Here is a 14,839-nt window from a genome sequence, read left to right on the forward strand (position 1 = left end):
AAATGACCAACCTCAAGGAAGATATGCATGGCCTAGGCTCGACAGTGGAAATAGTAGATGCTTAAGTTAATGTCGAACACTAGTGAAGCCATCATTACTTCTACAACAGAGTCTTGAGTACAATCCCTCACGGATGAATGCACGGAAATACAAAAGATGTCCAGGAGGGACAATATCTCAATCAAATATCGGAGAAAAGGAGCATTAAAAGGTGATATAGATAGATGTCTCCGCTTGGATGGATGACTCTTTCCTAAAGTTGAAAGCAGCTAAAACCGAGCTTATGTTCCTGTTTAAGAGCACTAATATGGACATCAGCACATTTTGGCCTAAATGCTTAGGGGTGATGCACCCTCCCCCCCTAGGCTTGACTATGCCAAAGTGCTTTACCTAGGGTCCCCAGCCTCAACCATTAAAAAATTGCAAACTGTACAAAACTGTGCGGCGCGTCTTCTTATGCAGGTTCTGAAGCAGGAATTGTGCCAGCCTTATATCGCTTCTCTGCACTGGCTCCCGGTGGCTGAGAGAATCCAGTTTAAGGCACTGTGCATTGCTCAGAAGTCACTCTCAGCCAGGGCCCCTCCGATTCTTCAATCAATCATCTCCCTTTACCTCCCTAAAAGATCTTTGCGCTCGGAGAATAAATATCTCGTAACGGTTCCCAGAGTATACCGAGCTAAGAGTGGGGGACGTCTTTTGTCCCTCATTGCGGCCAAATGCTGGAATCTACTTCCAGACCATGTCAGACTTGAGGCTAACTAGCTCTCCTTCAGTAAACTACTGAAGACTCTGCTATTCTCTGGAACTCTCTGATCGTTTTTGGCTGTGTGTGGTCTCTGTCTCTAGCGCTGGGAGGCCTTTGGTAGCCATGCGCTCTATAAATCTATATTCATTTATTCATCCATTCATGTGTCGGAATCACTCTTAGAAAGATCCTGGCAAAGGCAACTTCTCCACAGTATCTAACAAACTAGCTTATAGTGTGTGCCAGAAATCTATCAGGGTTACTGATCACCTGAGATATATAGTTGTGAAGCTTTCTTCATAACCAGCAAAAGAACAACTGCTGAAGGAAGGCAGGTCGGGCACAACGTATACTTTCCAAGGGCAGTTAAGTAGAGCTATATCAGGATTTGGCAGCAACTATGTTGGCAAAAAGACACGTGTACCAGCAGTGGTGATGGAACAGAACTCCAAGTAGATTCAACACCATTGGACCATCCCCGAGCAACTGTAGTTCCACTTGAGGCCAAATACATCACAGTGCGACTAGTGAAGGAGGCCAAGAAGCTCTTGGGGCTTTCAGACGAGAAGAGGTAGCCATAGAATCAGAATTTAAGAAGTGTCAAAGAATGGAGGTGAGAAGCACCACATACGTGTGTAGCAAAGTGTCAGAGAATCTAAAGCCATGAGACAAATATTTAGAGGTACCTCCTCAGGAAAGCAGTAACGGGGGATACAAACAGTGTAAGTTTTTAACTATGGCTGAAGAAAGTGAATACGGACATAACCAAGGCTTGGGGATCTATGACCATTTTGAGAACAACCGGTCAACTTAGGCCACACCAAAACATTCCTTACATCTAGGTCATTTTTCCTTGCGCCCTTTCTTTTGCTTAAGTCTTCCACGCTGTATCAGGAGAATGCTACACTGGGCATTTGTCAATGGGCCTAATGAGGCACTTATCTACAGTAAAGGAGGGAACAAGAAAGCCTTGTTTGAAGGACGAGGTATTTAAATCTGATTTTGTTGTTCATGGATTTATTATTTGTTCTGGAGGGTTTAGTATAAGGTGGGGAGGTACGTGCTCACTTGGCAATTTTGCAGGAGTCCGCTTGACACAGAACTCAACCTACAATATTATAAATATGTTTTGTAAAAAGTTGAATTTAAACATTTAAAAGGGCAATAGTCTTAAGAGATTTAACAGAGTCTATGATACTGGGGACATCCGCCTCTGCCTTAGTTGAAGTGACCTTTGCAAAGATATTATAAAGTTTAGTAAGAGGAGGGACTGAAAAGGTTGTTAAAATTCTGCAGAATACCTATCCAGGACTGGAGATTTTACAGCATTTAGGTCACCTATGGGTAACATCAGCTCAGCTACCATGATCAGGGAATCCAAATCCCGTGTCCGGAGCTCAGTTAAGCTCAGCCCGGAAGAATGGATTTTGGATTGAGGTTTATTCTTACTCCTTTCAGTGGGCTAATCTCCTGCTGTGTAAAGTTCTTGATAAAAATGCCAACATTTCTTGACCTTTCATTCTTCATGCCTCATCAGCTAATTTTCCTCACCGGTAATCTCAAGTAAGCGTGGCTTACTGTGTTGCACCTTGAGGCGAGCAGTTAATAATTGTTGGCCTGTATTTTACTATAGATTTTTGACTGTATCCCTGTACATGGAAACCTATGGATATTGTGGGTTGCGAAAGTGCCTACTTCTCTGTCTCCGTTAACCCGCATTTTTCCTTTTCTGGTTTACTTATCTACCGACCCCCGGGCCCTGACGCTGCTTTCAGGGCTGCTCTTCCTGAGGCAGTTAGCTCCCTGGCCCTAAAGACGGCCAATTTTAACATAATCGGGGATCTCAATCTCCATTTTGATTCCCCCTGTTCTTCGGCGGCCAGTAGCATTTGTGCTGACCTGGAGGCTCTCCAACTTTCTCAACTAGTTCTTCATGACACACATATTGGTGGTCATACCCTAGACCCTTTTTTTACTTCTCTTACATCGGTCAAAGTCCTGCCTCCCAGACCTATGGCTTGGACTGACCACCACCTAATTGAATGTCATCTCTCACTTAAAGATCCTCCTGTAGCTGCCCCTACTCCTGTTATTTCCAGGCGCCCGTGGAAAAAGTTGAAACTTAATGATTTCCATCTGCTTTTAGCCGAAGTCCCTCTGGCCCCTTTCACGGATGTGGAGTCCGGCTATAATCTATATTGCCGCTGGCTCAGTAATGCGTTGGACAAGCTTATTCCTCATGCCCTGACTAAACAACAGCACAGCCATTCCAGTCCCTGGTATGATGATGCTCTTCGACTTTTAAAAAAATCTTGCAAACAAGCCGAAAGAGCCTGGCGCAAGTCTTATGACCCGGTCAGGAAAGCTTTGTACCTCGCCACCATCAAGACATATCATAGAGCCATCTGCAGGGCCAGGGCCTCTTACTTCTCACGTGAATTCAGTGCTAGTTCCAACCCTAGTAAGCTTATCTTTAAAGCACTGAAAGATCTTACTGCCTGTAGAGCCTCTACCGCTGAGATCTGCTCTGCCTCCCACTGTGAGGATTTGGCCGCTTTTTTTATCAATAAAGTGGAAGGAATTTATCGAGCCTTTCCCAGCTCCACAGGTCCCCGGCAGCTTATCACAGCAACTTCTAAAACTACTTTTTCGCTATCCTATCTTCCGGAGCTTTCTACGGAGGAGTTTGACAAACTCACGATTAGGGTGAAATCAGGTTCCCCGAAAGATCCCCTGCGGCCCTCACAATTTAGAGAATCTTCCATTTGCCTTCCCCCGCTCTGTAAACTTATCAATCTATCACTGTCCTCGGGCTCTGTACCAGGTGCCTGGAAACAGGCGCAGGTAATTCCTATCTTGAAAAAACCTGCTTTGGACCCTAAAAAAGCTGAAAACTATCGCCCCATCTCTCTCCTCCCGTGGGCTGCTAAGCTGACTGAGGCCCATGTTAATACTATTCTAGCAAAACATCTCCATTCTGCGAATATTTTAGATCCCTCGCAGAATGGCTTCAGGCCCGGTCACAGCACCGAGACGGCGCTCCTGTATATGGCCGAACATCTCCGCATGTTGGAGGATTCAGGTCACACGGCGGCACTTGTGCTCCTCGATCTAAGTGCCGCCTTCGACACTGTCTCCCATGACATTTTACTCCAACGTCTGATTGAGGCGGGGGTGGATAAGCTGGCCCTTGAATGGTTCAGATCTTTTCTATCTGATCGCTCCTTCAGGGTCATCACTCCCCCCTTTGAATCCAAACCTCATGCGATTGCCCAGGGCGTCCCCCAGGGATCGGCCTTAAGCCCCACTCTTTTTAACCTTTATGTCCAGCCGCTGGCTGATGTCTCCATGCGTGGGAACCTCTCCATCGTGTCCTACGCGGACGACACGCAGCTTGCGGTTGCGATTAGTGGGGCTTCCGATCTCGAGGCAGCCAAGTTCCGTGAGGGACTCATATCTGTGGCCCACTGGATGAATGACAATTTCCTACAATTGAATGCTAAAAAAACCGAGGTGCTCATTGTGGGGAAACAAATTCATCTGTGGGGCGACAGCTGGTGGCCACGTGAGCTCGGTCCTACCCCTACCCCTGTAACTTAAGTCAAAAACTTCGGGGTCTGGTTTGACTCCCAACTGAGCTTTTCCACTCACATTAAAAAGACCGCTGCATCTTGCTTTGGAATCTTGCGTCAGCTTCGGTCCACCTTTAAATACTTTGACGCTCCTACACGTCAACTCATTGTGCAAGCTTTGATTCTGTCTAAATTAGACTTTGCCAGCTCTCTTTTTCTTGGAGTCAATCAGGCTGAGCTCTCCCGTCTCCAACGCGTCCAGAACGCTGCCGCCAGGGCTTTGGTTGGTTTGCCTAAACTCTGTTCAGCTAGGAGAACCATCTTTAATCTCCATTGGCTCCCGGTGGCACAGAGAATAAAGTTTAAATCTTTGATTTTGACATTCAAAATCCTTAAGCTTTCTTCTCCTCAGATTCTGCAGCAACTCATTTCTCCTTGTGTTCCAGCTCGCTCTCTGCGGTCTTCTGTTCTCCACCTTGCTACTGTTCCCCGTTTCAAGAGATCCAGGATTGGCGGCCGCTCCTTTCGAGTCCTTGCCGCCAAACTGTGGAATTCCTTGCCCGTCCACATCCGTGCCATTGATGAGCTCCTTGCTTTTAGGAAGGCTGTTAAAACTTTTCTTTTTCCCGTAACCCCTTAGTTCTGTTGCCGTTGTGTTGTGTTTCCTACTTCCTGTCCGTTTTTTTGTTCTGCACTAGCGCCAGGACGCCCCTTTGCTGGGGCATCTGTGCGCTCAATAAATCAGGATAACAGAACATAACATAACATAACATTATACATGCCATCTAACTGGTCTGCAAAAAGAGTCACCTCACATTTTCCTAATCTGCCTCACTGATTGTGTGTTCCTTATTGGCCATCTCTTGCTACCTCAGCTTTTCCTGGTTCATATTGATCTCCAGTATCCTTACTCTGTTCATATGTGCATCCTGGGCTACCGCCTCATCCTTAATAATTGCCTTACGTGCTTCCCAGTTAGTAGCCATGGAAGTGGAGCTATCTTTGGGTCCCTCGAGGAAGTCCCAAATCTGTTGAGTCTCCTGAATTTTAACCGGATCCTTCAGTAAACAGTGCTTAGAGTGGCACAGATGACGAACAAGCATGGGGGAGTCCCTGCAGTGAGAAAAGTGTCAGAAACTCAGAGGGCTACAGGGCAGTAGGTTTTACTGGGCACAGGAAAGAGTTCGAGGCCTTTTACTCCTGATATTCCGGGGCTGCCGTACTATGGATTCTGAGCAACTGGGTCAAGTTTCCCATCAGCACTTGACTCTCAGAAATAGCGTGGTCCAAGCAGTTCAAGGCTCCCCTCAGGGGGAGGTGTGGTTACAGGGGAGTGAACACATGCTTTCAACTCAAAATGCATGCAGCAATAAATAATTGTCTAGTCAAATACTAACTTTAATGAAAAAAGAGACATATTTTACTTCTACTGTTAACACAAAGGTAAAATATGAAATTCACAAACAAGTACGCAATCCCCCTAAGGTCAGGGCTCTAATGTTTTCTTGGAGGTTCCCTGTTCCAGCTCCTTCTCGCTCTAGTGATGGTGGTTATTCCCCATTCACTGTTGGCAACATCCAGGGTATTCTAACTTGTAGTCAGACTCTCAAGACTCCACTCACACGCATTCACGCTCCTGCGACGACAGTAGATTCCTCATTGCAGGCTAAGTATTTTTGATCTCTCGCATGACAGGGGCAAGGTGATGAGAAGTTCCAGGTGAGGATCCCTCTTCCAAGGGTAGATGCATATGGGGTTCCCACTGTGGCCTCAATCCTCCTCTGATATTTTGGGACACAGTACAAACTTTTGGCTAGGCCTTTCATCTCTACTGTACACGGGCACAGACCCTCTCGACACAGCAGGTGTCCGCACAGCAGCCCCTCCTGGCTTATGGGGTCGCCAATCCTCAGTGGAACGGTGCACCGGCCTGATCGGCTCAGCTTTGACAATGGCTCACTTTACGGAGGCCGTCTCCTGGCATACAGCAGTTGCCGACTTTGTCCTGCACATGGGCAACAACTTGATCAATACAGCAGCAGTTTCCTCACATATCCTAACGTAAATTCACTCAATAGGATTCCCCACTGGACCTCACTCCCTCCAATGCTCTCCTCTTCTTCCCAGGGCACACTGGTCTTGGCACGTAGGCAGGGGATGGTGCTTCAGAGTCCAGGGCAAGTGGGCATGGATACCCTGGGTGATTTCTCCTCACACAGTAGGGAGAATAGCAGGCTTTGGCCTCCAGTCCTAGTCACAGGCATAAGCTTCCACTCCTCACACTGCCTGTATGACTGCTTGGCAGATGACAATTTTTGGGGTCTTCCCCTTCTTAAAGTCTATTTCCAGACACCAAATACGATTTAGAGTCTGAGTCTTTGAAGGTTATGTTGGTGGTTTGCTTATTTTTAAGTGACCACTCCTCTGCCCGCTTCTTCCTTTTGAAAGAATTCTGCCACAGCAGGAGTGACTCCAAAGTAGACAGCCCCACAACAGTTAATGGGAGTAACTAGAATTCACACCTGGATGTCAGCCACAGTAATATGTTTATCTAAAAGTTAGCCAGGTCCCCAGCCCTACTCTTTATGATTTTTTTCTCAGCCCCATGCTCTTCCGGAGATGTGCCCAGGCCCCTTCCTTGTGACCGCTCACTGAATCAAAGAGCACCCTTTGAAGCATGCAGGTAGAGCCTGCCTCTCCCCTCTCCAGTGGGTGCCTCACCCTGCTTACAAATCTGCCTGGGGAGATTTCTCTACCTCCTTTCCATGTTTCACTGTTCTGTCCTGGGTCTCCCAAAATGGAACCCAAGGCCCCTTATGTATTGTACCATCACAAGCAAATATGCACCCAGTACATCTATAAAAACTCCACCCACTGTACAGCACAGTATTCTTCATGTACTGTACCAATCATAGGCATACAAACATTCAGCACATGTACTTAAGATGCACACACTGCACCCTTCATGTACTGTACGACCAAGGCACACATACATCCAGCACATACATCCACCATGCATGAAGTTCACAGTATTGTATTATCCTTGTGATGTACCTCTCACAGGTACACAAAGACCGAGCACAGATACACCACTCCTGCACTGCAAAGTACTACACACCAAACCGATGTAAGCCCATGGAGAGTTACGCACACAGCAGCAGAACTTTAAATTGAGTGAGCCTGTAGGCCTCACTTCAGTGACACAGGTTAAAGGACCTGTTCACTCCTACTGACCATTACACAGTATGCTGCAACCACCGCACTCGTGCTGCTTAACTCCTGGTGAAGGCAGTAGCCCATCCCGGTTCAACAACACCATAATCTGTGAGACAGGCCTATGTCATGGCGACAGGCATTATCAGTTTTTGCCTATGACATCAGAAATCAGCATTATGGTTCCACATACCAGTACAGTAGGGCACCCAAAGCAGAGGTACACTTCAGTTACCACTTTTACTTCCCAACTCATAGCATGGCTTAAGTTATGCTCCCAATCTGTACCTGCTGCATGTGCCCCATCAACTACCTCCTGGCAAAAAACGTATCTACATGCGTGTATTTGTGATGTCCATTAGAAAAATAAAAGTAGTTCCAATCAAGGTGATGTCATGCACCATGCATCAATGGGACATAGTCATTGACAGTTAATCTCAGTTGTATACTAGCCACTCCAGTAGTAGAGCAGTGAAGGCCTGACATGTCAAGTTCTGCAAATCACACCAAGTAGAAGCCACTCCCCAGAAGGACCGCACCCTCAAAACAAATAGTAAGGGAGAGTAAAGTATAAAGGAGGAATCGGTCTTTATCTGCACTGGAGGCATATGTAAAACCCAGAGTTACTTTACTTCCTGCAAAGTCAAATTTGGACAGCACAAATCTGCCACCAGGATCCTTTTTTGTCAAAATGTGTTGTTGTAGACCTACCTTCTCATAAATATGGCTAGCATTCCCTTATTTTCTTCCTTTAGAGGAGTAGGGTGCAAAAAGTCGAGTAGGGTAGAACCTATTCCACATCTGCAACAGTTTGCTTTTATTCGATTTCATGCGAAAGACTATGTCTACAGCTAGGTGTCTCGGATAGTTCTATTCTTATTCGGTGTGTTAGGATCCTTTACGTTCAAGGATATTTGCTTGAAATTCTGATAGCCCACAAGGCAAATACATGGCTGAGCTGATTGATGCAGTCAGCTGATTGTTGTTGACAGCTGGTTGGCAAAGACTAGTCTGAATTTATTAAGGAATGCCAAACTCACAACAATATTCAAAGAGTTGAACATCTGACTGAAAAGACAATCAGGAAACAATCCTGGTGATCATCAGCATATCGGAGGTCTAAAATAAACAAAGTAAGTTGTAGCTTTTTGCAGATGATACTGGACATAAGCCTCTGGACTGCAATTCAACAGCTGAGTATTCTATGCATTTAAAGAGCAGTCAACGGTATACTTGCAAATGGTGGTAGATCTAAGAGCTTCCGGGAAGCCCATTGTACCCTTTACTTTTTGCTCTTACAATGAATCCTTCTGTGACCACCATTAGGTAGAGCCCTGCTACAGCTCAGCTTGCCTTCAGGAAAAACACCCTCTCTGCAGAGAATGAGTTCATCATAATGACTATACTGGGATGTTGCTGTCAGCTCTCCATCACCTTTTAAAATACAAGAGGGTGGTGGAGTTCCACCACACTCTTGTACAAGTCTACCAAATGAACAAGTCACTTGCTGCAAGTGACTTGTTCATTTTGGTGCGCTCCAGGATCTATCTAATATCTAGGCATTACCCTTAGTGATCCCTTAGCTACACTAAACAGGATGAACATACGGAGTTGAGTAAAGGGCACCTTGTCCACTGAAAAGGTTGGAAAGATTAGCCACAGTAAAGGCTAAAATATTTTTTATGCTGCTATGCCTCATACAGACACTCCCCACCCACATTGCCATGGATGATATTATGAGCCTACAGAAGAAGCTAGATGATTTTGTTTGGGGAGATCAGAGGATGAGAGTTTCTGAGATGATGATGCTGTCCCGCGATGTGGTGGTGGCTGGCTTGCCGTGATCTTTAGAGATACTACAACGCCCCTCAAATATGCTTGTTGCTCTTACGGATTGTGCAGGAGACCGGTAAGCAATGAGTCCATATGGATCCGACAGTTGTGAAGAGAAAACTATATCGGACCTCTTGCAATTCCCCAAATAGCTTAGACCTCAAAATGTGTTTCTTAGCTAGATCATGGATATGCTACTGCTTCCACAGGGTCTCATGGTAACAAGATTGAGTTATCAATGCTTCTATCACGCTTTATACACACTCACTATAATCCAAGAACTTACACCAGTGTTATGGGGTTTGAATATTGGAGGAGCAAGTGAGAGTAGATGCTAAGGGAAATGTTTATTAAAGAAAAAATAGAAGAAAAAAAAAATCGCACCCTTTTCCCAATGTTAATGTGATTTGTCACCATGGCCGACAGGCTGCTTTGCACCCAGACACCACACTGACTGTTTGATATTCTGTCCTCCGTATTCCTATACCACAATATCCTGGGGTCAACATATAAGTAGTACAAACCAGTATTTGTGAAAGAATGTACCTACAGTGCACAGCTTTAATGCTTGGTCATAGTTGAAGGCCATGCCCTCTAAAAATACACTTCTAGCTATGGGCCTGTGTATTCAAAACAAAATATTTAAAAAAAAACACTGCTCATCAATATAAAGGCTGTGGGTTTTAATAAAGTACACAACACCCAAAAAAAAAATCTTACTTGAGCATAACATCCGATTCTCTAACCATTTCTGCAACTTTGTCCTTCCGTAAACGCTGTTCGATGAGTAGTGTGTGCGACTTTACATACCTAGAACAAAATGAAAAACCAACAAAGCTTTGCGATAATCTTTCAAATTCTCACATTTTGTAATTTAATTGCAATACATTACCAGTTATTTGGTACAACCCTTATTGTTGCCAACGTCTGCTTTGTTAATTCTGGTTATAAATACCTGTAGGATACTTGTTTGTTAACGCACCCGTGCCTGTTCCAATCATTACCAAATTTTACCATAAATTGATTCAGTAACAACCAGTTGGAACACTCGTATTTTGATGGAACTGGAATATGGGGGTCAGAAAAAACACTAGGCCAGGGAAATTGGTCAAATTAAACAGTGATCCTAACGGAATTTGGAGGAAGGCATGGAGATCTGCTGTGCATTGAAAAATTTCATACCTACCATCGCAAGTGTGAAATAGGCCACAATGCCACACCCACCCCATTACTGTTCATGGGATGGGCTGTGTGCATCTCAGTAAGCACTTCTCCTTTACACTGAGCCTAAAGGAAGCATTGGACACAGAGTACAAAACTAGTCACAGAGCCCACCGTGAACCACAGGTCGCGCCTTTAGGCAGGCAGGACAGGAATGTGAAAGTATGTGTCCTGCAAGTCCAATGCTACCATCAAGTCTCCAGGGGCAGACAGGGCTTGAGCTAATGTGAGCATTTTGAATGTCTTCTTTTTCAAGAGGTTGAGAAGGTGCAGGTGTAGGATAGGATGAAGGCCTTCATCCTTCTTGGGCACCAGAAAGAAGCAGGAATAGTAAACACAACCTACTTCTGATGACAGCACCCCCTTAATGCCCCTGTTGTGTGTTTATCTAGGAACCATAATCAATATTACCATTCTATGCCCTTACAGGACTATAATCGATAATATGTATATAAACAACAGGAGAGAAAGGGCTCAAAAGCCACTCTTATACCCCTTAAGGAACTTTACATATAAATCAACAGAAGAGTGACTAAAAAGAAGGAAAAACTTAGTCAATTTCTTTCATTACAGATAAAATTTCTACAAACTATAGCCATTCATCCCAAATTAAGTTGCATGCACAAAGTAAAGAAAAAAGAGCCCTCAGGCACCAACAAGAAAGTTGGTTGCCATTTGTCTTCATTGGGTTCTTTTCTTAAGAAAAAGTGAATCAGTGAGTTAAAAGAGGTAAGGGCGACTCCCCAGACAAATTACTTTATTGAGGGGGTAGCTCTAACTTCATTAAAATATAGGTGAAAAAGTCGGACAATTTGGTGATTGTGTTAGTTTGAACCACCCAGTCCTAGAAAAGAAAACAATAATAGGTCAACATGTTTCTGCTATAGGGAGCCCAAATTAGCTCAGCATTTATCAGGACCATTACAATTACCTCACATGGGTGAAGCACACTAAGGCATCACTGCCATCTGAAGTAAAGAAAAAGTAATTAAAAAGGAATACGACTGTATGTGTATCCAAAGCACTGGAACATTTTCTAGTGCTTCTCCTCCTGTATGTGAGGAATTTCATACATGCATCTAATGAGCAATGTAACCTAGGCTCGCGGCAGGGGAAATATCTTCACGCCCGGAACTCAGACTCCCGGCGGCTCTCCGCTTGTCAACCTGTTTGTTGCCACGTTCGGGCCGCGGGCTATTGCTCTACCTCACAATCCCCTTTTTAATGTTCCCAGCTAGAGAAGTTAATAAAATATATTTTTTTCTACTAAGCCAGGGAATTTTTAACCCTTTTTTTGTATCTCTTCATGCACTCAGCCCCCACCCACGTCCAGGGTCACATCTTGGATCAAATTTGGTCCTCTCGCCCCATTGTTTCTTCCCTTCTCATTTCCCCATGCGTCTGGTCGGATCATTTTTCCATCTCTTTCGCCATCCACCTGGGAGCGGTTGATAAGCCCCCCCTCCCGAAGAACATCTTAGCCCGCAATTGGAACCGAACCGACCTCGACTCCCTCTCGCTCACTTTGGCTTCCTCTGCTCCCACCCTTACCAATCTTCCTCTTGATTCCCAGGTCAACGCCATTGGCACATGGCTTTCCTCTTCGTGCGACCTTGTCGCTCCGCTCAGAAAGATCAAGGCAATTCGTCCACATGACGCGCACAAATGGTTCTCTCCAGAACTCAAAACTCTCAAACTCGACCTTAGGCGGTCGGAACGTCACTGGAGACGGAACTATTGTCCTTTATTGCGCACCAAATACAAATCACTCCTTACTGAATATAAAAAAGCGATCCTGGCGGCAAAAACCGCCTATTTCTCTGAGAGAATAGCTCTCGAGGCTAATAAACCCCGTGAAATTTTCTCTCTGGTCCACAATCTTGCCACCTCTGATCGCTCTACCCCTAGCCTGGTTCCCTCACAGTCCTTCTGTTCCTCACTTAACGATTTTTTTTATCGACAAGATCGTAAAGATCAAAGCCAATATTCCTACAGTGCCTCAATCCCGTCCCATCTGTCCTTTCTCTTCCTTTTCCTCTTTCCCTCCTCTCTCCACTGAACTATTTCTAAAACTTGTGGTCAAAATCAAGTCTGGCTCCCCCATGGATTGTGCGCCAGCACGTATTCTTAAAACCCTCTTCACCAACTGCTCTGCGCCTCCTCTTGCTCTCCTCAACTCCTCTTTGGCTCTCGGATCTGTCCCCTCTTCTTTCAAATCTGCCATAGTCCTTCCTATTCTAAAGAAAACTGGTCTAGATCCCTCCCTTCCTTCTAATTTCCGTCCCATCTCTCTTCTCCCCTACCTCGGCAAGATCCTCGAAGCTCATGTCACTTCCTGCCTCTCCTCTTATATTGAGGAGAATGGCCTCCTTGCATCCCACCAGGCAGGTTTCCGCCCGGGCCACTCCACGGAGATGGTGGTCCTCGCAGTCCTGGACGAGCTTAAGGGGAAGGCCGATTCTAATCTCCCCCAAGCCCTGGTCCTTCTCGACTTGTCCGCTGCGTTTGACACGGTTGACCATGCCATCCTTCTCGACCGTGTCAGCGCAGCGGGCATCCGGGGCGTGGCCTTTTCCTGGCTGGCGTCCTTCCTTCAGGATAGGTCCCAGGCAGTTCATCTCCCCGGTTTCTCTGCACCTCCCCGCCCTGTCACTTGTGGTGTACCCAAGGCTCTTGTCTCTCTCCTCTCCTTTTCAATCTTCATATTCACCCCCTCATCACTTTTCTTCTTGAGCTGGGGGTCTCTGTGTATAACTACGCAGATGACCTTCAGCTCGTTTTCGATCTTTCTTCTACCCCTGATTCTCTTCCCAAGTTCTGTTCCACCTTAGTCTTTATTTCTGACTGGTTGTGCGCTAACCAACTGAAGCTCAATCCAGATAAGACGGAACTTGTTCTCACTGGTGGCCCCTCCAACCCCTGGACCCCCGCACATTGGCCCCTTTCTTTTGGCCCCCCCCTGTCCCCTCTTCCTCTGTCCGCACTCTCGGTATCAAAGTCAGCCATGACTTATCTATGCACAGTCAGATCAGCTCTGCTGTGTCCTCCTGCTTTCTTTCCCTCCGTTTAATTTGGAAAATCTCACGCTTTTTCTCTACCGATGCACTCAAATCCATAGTCATGGCCCTCGTCATCTCCCGCCTTGACTATGGGAATGGCCTGTACGTGGGCATACCTGCTTACGAATCCCGCCGCCTACAGGCCATTCAAAATCAAGCTGCTCGCCTCATCCTCTCCCTCCCTAAATCTTCTCATATCACCCCTGCTCTCAAATCACTCCATTGGCTCCCTGTTCGTTTCAGATCCTTTTTCAAACTGGCCTGTCTAGCATTCCTGGCTCACTCCCGATCTGCGCCCTTGTTCATTAACACTCTTGTCTCTTCTCATGCCCCTGTTCGCACTCTTCGCTCTTCCTCTCTTTCACTTCTTCACATCCCTCGCTTCCGCAAATCCAGAACGGGGGGCACCCGATTCTCAGTCCTTGCCCCCCAGTTCTGGAATAGCCTTCCTCTCTCTATTCGCTCCATCCCCATCTACACTCACTTCCGCAAAGCCCTTAAAACTTTCCTTTTTCTTCAGGCATTCCCCTCTTAATTTCCCTGGGTCCCCTCCGCTGAGTTCTTGATCAGGTCCCTAGCGACAGGAAGCCGCTCGGCCACCGTGCGCTCTATTAAATATTTTATTCATTCATTCATTCAATTGTTAGGTCCCTACACTTTCACTGACACCCCTACACCTACACATAGCCTCTGTCACAACCTAAGTGCTCCCGCGTAGTTAGTTTGGTCGCAGCACGCCCCACCCCGTTATAGGGACGGGAAGACCCCTATGATGAAGCATGACACTAAAGGACTTTTTAGTGTGTGAGGGGTATTTTAACAAGCACACTGTGCTCTCATCTTTCTAGACCTAAGAGAGAGCCTAGTATCTCACCAGACCCCATAAGAATAAAACATCATAAAAATTATCACCCCTTCACATTGATAGAATCCCATTGTTTATACATTTCTGCTAGGAGGGTGATTCTATCAGCACCTCTAAGCTTCCTCTCTTGTTTTGTGTTTCATCGAATTATGAACAGATGTACTGTTTTACCCATTATGCAGACCACTATTTGCATAAATCTGTTCAACCTAGAAATGTTTTTAAATATAACCATTGTGCTACTCCACCTAAAAGCAGTTCAAAAACATTCTATGAGAAATTCCAATACTTCTCAGGGTTTAACACAAGTGATGCAGAAACATTTTATTAT

At 45.7% G+C, this 14,839-nt stretch overlaps 1 protein-coding gene across 5 annotated transcripts in view; it reads right to left on the reverse strand.

Annotated features, from left to right (window-relative positions):
- The window catches only part of NT5C3A (5'-nucleotidase, cytosolic IIIA), a 459,065-nt gene that overhangs the window by 72,658 nt on the left and 371,568 nt on the right, over positions 1 to 14,839 (reverse strand). For all 5 annotated transcript variants that reach the window (XM_086964804.1, XM_086964808.1, XM_086964806.1 and 2 more), the window contains one exon: positions 10,084 to 10,173. In XM_086964804.1, coding sequence (XP_086820930.1) covers positions 10,084 to 10,173 — 90 coding nt within the window. The remainder of the gene's footprint in view (positions 1 to 10,083; positions 10,174 to 14,839) is intronic.

The sequence above is a fragment of the Lissotriton vulgaris genome, chromosome 4_1 (assembly GCF_964263255.1).
Source record: "Lissotriton vulgaris chromosome 4_1, aLisVul1.2, whole genome shotgun sequence".
Classification (NCBI taxonomy): Eukaryota; Metazoa; Chordata; class Amphibia; order Caudata; family Salamandridae; genus Lissotriton; species Lissotriton vulgaris.